Source organism: Ipomoea nil, unplaced genomic scaffold (genome assembly GCF_001879475.1).
Source record: "Ipomoea nil cultivar Tokyo-kokei standard unplaced genomic scaffold, Asagao_1.1 scaffold2144, whole genome shotgun sequence".
Lineage (NCBI taxonomy): Eukaryota > Viridiplantae > Streptophyta > Magnoliopsida > Solanales > Convolvulaceae > Ipomoea > Ipomoea nil.
Window position 1 is genome coordinate 1,380,918 of NW_017618572.1, and position 6,198 is coordinate 1,387,115.

A 6,198-nucleotide genomic window follows, 5' to 3' on the forward strand; every position below is an offset into this window, starting at 1 on the left:
GCAGTAGTAGTTATGCAAATTTAGTTAATTCCTGCTATGGATCTGAATCAATTAGGCCATAATACTATTGTATTACCAAAAGGGAGGGGGGAGGGGGAAGGGGGGCAATTCGATCATAAACATCAACATGATGAAATGTTCAATCGGCTCAAACCATGCCAATAAGATCAATAGATTGCTCCCGTTGAGAGTTTCAATATTAAGTTTGCCTTCTTTATATAAAGAAAATTTATCAAATGAGAACAGTAACTTAGCATCTAGCATATGAAAATCTATAGAAGTTTGGTCACAGTTTTTAAACTAATTTAAGTTAGAGCAATTCTTTTCAGAGGCAAACAAGTAAAAAAAAAAAATGCACTTCTAGGAGCAGGGCCATACCAGACGCAAAGAGACCAAATCCGCTTTCCTTTCGCTTTAGCTTTGATTCTCCTCACCAAGTAGTCGCGGACGGCTGTGCTTCTCTGATTCTCCTCACCAAGTAGTCGCGGACGGCAGTGCTTCTCCGAGCTTCTCCGAACTGCGGACTGCTGTGCTTCTCTGATTCTCCTCACCAAGTAGTCGGGGATGGCTGTGCTTCTCCGAGCTTCTCCGAACTGCGTACGGCTGTGCTTCTCTGATTCTCCTCACCAAGTAGTCGGGGATGGCTGTGCTTCTCCGAGCTTCTCCGAACTGCGTACGGCTGTGCTTCTCTGATTCTCCTCACCAAGTAGTCGGGGATGGCTGTGCTTCTCCGAGCTTCTCCGAACTGCGTACGGCTGTGCTTCTCTGATTCTCCTCACCAAGTAGTCGCGGATGGCTGTGCTTCTCCGAGCTTCTCCGAACTGCTGCCCTAATTCCGCTGGATTCTCCTTAATCGCAGTCTGATGTACTTCTCGTAATTGCCATTCAATTTCACGAAAATTTCAAATTTGCCACCGCACAACTTCCTTTGACAGAGCTGTTAAATTTAATAGCGTAAGTTTAGTAAAATTAAGAAGAATGAGGTTAAATTAGAATTTTAAGTTGACATTGTACAATTAGAAAAGGGCAAAGTACAATTTTGTTGAGCATGTGTTGTACCGATATTTTTTTTATTCCCGTTAAGGGTCTAACAATATTTGCTCTTATTAAAATTGTATATATATATATATATATATATATATATATATTATTTGGGTGTCACGAGCATAGGGTCAACTCCAGCCTCCAGGGTGCTGCATGTCATGCCCTCGCTCAAACCGATAAGCATTATGACTTTTTTTTTTTTTTTTAGAACAAAAGCATTATGACTTGTGTGTAACAGTTTGTGTTTCAGTGCTATAAATTGATTGGTAAGCACAACGTTTCAAGAATTTTTTTTCCATACACATTTCAATGGTTAGTTTTGAGTAGGTATTAGATGAAATTTTGTGTCAGACAATTTATACAATGAATCTTGATTTATATTGCAATGTGAATTACTGATAAATGTTTATTTTTAATATACTGAAGATTCATTATTAATGTATTGAAAGTTCATTTTAGATAATATACAAAAAATAAATCTTTAAAAATCAAACATTTAATATATTAAAAATGAATTTTAGGTTAGTGGTTGACTTTGACCCATGATATAATGATCGCAAATTATTCTGTTGACCCGGTCCAAATGTTTATAATTTACATATTAAATGTTCACAATTTATCTTTTTAAAAATTCATAATTTGTATACTACGAACACACAATGTTAACATATATGTAATTGACTAGTTTTTCTACGCGCTTTGCGCGAATGGAATAATGCTCAATAATTATTTTTAAATAAGTATTTCAAAGTATATCAATGTAATATTATATAGGAGATGTTCATGCATAGGTAAATAAATGTTGAATTTGTTTATTTAAATCAGTAATTTAAAGTATATAAATGCAAGATAATATATGAGAGATTGATTATAATTGCCACTAAAATAAATGATTGCAACTTTGTAATAACGCTAGTCCAAATACTTAGTCTAAAAGCGATAGTCTAAATAAATACTACTTTTGATTTAAATTTCTCTAATTCTCTTTTGGGTAGCATTATCATTATCTTCATCTTCGGTACTTGTCCTCTTTTTTATTTTTGTTTTTGTTTTTTTTTTATTGGTAGTGTGTCATGTGCAATTAGGTTATTGGTGGTAGCATAGAGTGATACATCATGTAATGAGATTATTGTGTAGGAAGCTTTAGATTTGCTTTGCTGTATATATGACTGTGATCTCAGTTGTACTATGAACTCTTTATCTTACAAGCACCCATTGATATTTGGTAGTGGTAGATTTTCCTCTACATGTTTCATGTGTTGTAAGATGTGTATCGTAGGTTATCATGTGAAAATAGTGAACAAAATATTAATATTTATTATATTTGTATAAAATACTTGGTAAATCCATATATAAATCTTTGAATTGTAGAAAATAAAGATAATATAACTAATAAAATTATATCTCTTTTTAATTTTTTATAATGAATAATTTTTTTAAAATAAAGGCATTATAGACATCTAATTTTAAATTAATTAAATCTATATGTATTATTTTTTGTTGTAGCTACTAATTTATTTATTAATAAGAGTAATAAAGTGACGTATATACTTTTCATCAACAATAATGAAATATAATCATTGATTTTTTTAATTTCCATTCGTTGTTGAGACAAATTATTTTGAGAGTTTGTCAATGACAATTACTACGATTGCTGTCAATTGATAATAAATAATTCAAAATATATGGTCATAATAGATATTGTTATAATGATATAGTAAAAATAAAATTAAGTTATAAATTTCTTTAGAAGTTTTCATGCATTGATAATATTTTGATGTGTAAACTTATTCAATTGGGGCCAGTGGGATGTCAACATTGTCAATTTTTTAAAAAAATAGTCGTACCGTTTTAGAGTCCATGTGTAATTGTATTTATGATCAACAACTTTGTAGTTAGGTCGTGCAAGTGTGACAATGATGTAAGAATAATTTTGTCCGATAAAAAAAATAATAGTATAATATTTGTAAAGTAATGTACAATTGTACCATTATAAAATTACATACAAAAAATATTAATACCATAATGACCTAAATCATTACAATAATGCAAAAGCATAATTGAAATATTAAGTTTTGTTCTAAATAATCAAAGAAGATTAATTAAACGAAAAAAGAAAAAAAAAACTTAACCTAATTTTTTTTTAATTCAAGAAAATCAAATGATTTGTAAAGTTCATGAATTATAATCTTTGATGCTCAACTTTGAATGCTATGTATATAGTCGGGCTAATTATTTGACCAAAGTTTATGTTAAATTTTATATTATATATATATTTTTAATACGTTTTAACATATTCGTAATATATGTTTAACAATTATGCCAACTCGAATTGTGACAGGGTTCGAACCTATGACATTTTTATAGAAATTAATGAGTAAGTTAAGAATTATAAATAGTTAACGGAATATTCCGTTACTAAACCTTATACTAACGAAATTTAGGGTTATTTAAGGGAAGAAATTAATATAATAAAGAGTAAATAAGGAAAATCATTAAATAATACTCAAATCAAAATAATATGAACCATTCATTTTAAGAAACAATTACACTGACATTTTTTTTGTTCCAATTAAAGACCTAACATTATTCGCTCTTATTAGATTTATATTATTTAAGATATAGATATAGATTGTAGATGTAGATGTAGATTACCTTGTATTGTATTCACAAGTTCCTTTCAAATAATGAAGTCATATAATATTAACATATTAGAATTTGATGACCCTTTATTGTATTTACAAATTTCCTTCTACAGATATTATGTGTGTTGCTTGAAAACACAATTTATATTCTTGAAGTTCACAATCCAATACTAAAAATACACAATTTATACGTCGTTTAGGACTAGAGTCCACCTTGAAAGGTGACCCTGGTCCATGGTATAACAACTAGCAAATTAAATCGTGGACCAGGGTCCACGATGCACTGTGGACCCTGGTCCAATACACAGAATGTGACTTCATAATGCACATATTTCATTTCATAATGCACATAATTCATGCATTATGAACATGTATTATGTACATTATGAACATGAATTTTGTGTATTATGTTAAGTGTTTATGTGTCCCCAGTTATATAATACACAAAATTTTTCATGTTCATAATGCACATAATTAATGTTCATTATATCGTGATTTATTGTATGTGTATTATGAACATAGATTCTGTGCATTATGAACATGAATTATGTACATAATGAATATACATTATTATTATTATTATTATTATTATTATTATTATTATTATTATTATTATTATTATTATTATTATTATTATTATACCCTTAGGTCATTTTAAATGTTAATTTAAACAGCTAATTTTTTCAAATATCTTTTTACCAACCGTTGATATAATTAGATGGTCAAATCCGCTAATATAATTCGCTAACGCTAACCGCTAACTGCTGATTGTCAAACAAGGACATTGCGAGGTAGTTTCTCACTTCAATTTGTTGTGTGATTTGAATACTCTCGTTGTCAACAAATCCCTCAAGTAGTTAATATAATTGGCTTTATTAATTTAATTTTTTAAATTTTTTTCATGGTATTAATAAAATACTTGGTAAATAAGTATATAGCATTATTTTGTATTATAACTTTGATATTTAATTAAAAACTAGTGCACAAAAAAGATAATAGACAATGTAGTGAATATAATCAATTGATGAATTTGAATGTAAAGAATTTTTACATTGGAGAAAAATAAAGACAATATAACTAATGAAATTATTTCTCTTAATTAATTTATTGATAATGAATGATTTTTTTTAATAAAAACATTGTAGGGACAATGTAGCAAATATAATTAATTGATGAAATTGAATTTTGAATTTTGAATGTAGAGAATTTTTATATTAGAGAAAAATAAAGACAATATAACTAATGAAATTATTTCTTTTATTATTATTATTATTATTATTATTTTTGAAAACCAAACAACTCTGGTATATTAATGAATGAAAGGAATAATAGAGTCAAGAGGGACAAAGTCCCAATACATAGGTTGATCCTGATCGAAAGCTAACGAAGCTAAGGTATGAGCATGTAAATTGAAAGTTCTAGAAATATAATTTAAAGAACAGCATGTAAATAACGACATAGATGTCCTGCACTGGTCCACAATTACTCCAACGTAGGACAGAGTAGCCATGCGGCTTGAGTGTAACATGTTTCGTAGCTCCATGCAATCCGTAACAAGGACAAATGTCAATATATTTCGGTCTTTAAGCCACGAGAGGGCTTCCTTGCAAGCCAGTGCCTCTGCCATAAGAGGTGAGAATGCACTTGGGAGGTTGCCAGATTTTGCTGCTATAAATGACCCATCGTGACTCAGAAGCACAACTCCATACGTCGCTTCCCTCGTGGGTTGCTTGTAGCCGGCATCTAAATAACACCTGGGTCGATGATGCGTCTCGTCGACTGGCGTGACCGTGGAAGAAGCCTGACGCAAACTGCGATTTACTTCGATGTATGTTCTCTCGGCCCTTGCTGCCGCCGTGACTGTCCATCCAGACCGTGGAAGAGCCTTCTCCCAAACAACTGAGTTTCGGGCTTTCCACAAGTAATATAATACGCCAACTGCAAGTCTTGTCTGATCCTCCGTCAAAATATTCAATACGCCTACGAGCCATGATGAGAAGAAATTAGTTAGGATATTCGTGACATGTAATCCCGAAATATTCCAAACCATCTTAGAATAATCACATAGAATCAAAGCATGCATAACATCCTCATGTGCCTGCCCACACATTGGGCATGTAGGATCCACTTGCACCCTCTTTACAATCAGATTATTAGTGGTGGGAAGTATGTCACATATAGCTCTCTGCAAAAAAGTCCTCCATTTAGGTGGTACCTTTAATTTCCATAATGTAACCCATCTATCAAAAGCACCTGGGTTATCAAAAAATTCCCCCATAATATGTCTATAGGCATTTTTTACTGTGTACATCCCTTTTGGGTCTCCCACCCAATACCATGAGTCCTCATAATCTGGGCTTACAGGTATCCTGGTAATCCGCCAATATCCTCAGGAATAAACAAATCAGAGAGAATATGTGGATCCCAGGTATTCGTGTTTTGATCAATTAGGCCAACCACCAATGCTTCCCTTAATTCATTAGGCATGAGTGTTTGAACCAAAGGGCTG

General features: G+C 31.4%; 1 protein-coding gene across 1 annotated transcript; it reads right to left on the reverse strand.

Moving 5' to 3' along the window:
• Nucleotides 1-623: 623 nt before the first annotated feature.
• On the reverse strand, nucleotides 624-5,967 carry LOC109148594. The gene is made up of 2 exons (XM_019296329.1): nucleotides 5,130-5,967; nucleotides 624-868 (listed from the first exon to the last, which is right to left on the reverse strand). Exons 1-2 carry the CDS (start codon nucleotides 5,965-5,967, stop codon nucleotides 624-626), a joined length of 1,083 nt encoding a protein of 360 aa, XP_019151874.1.
• Nucleotides 5,968-6,198: the final 231 nt, after the last annotated feature.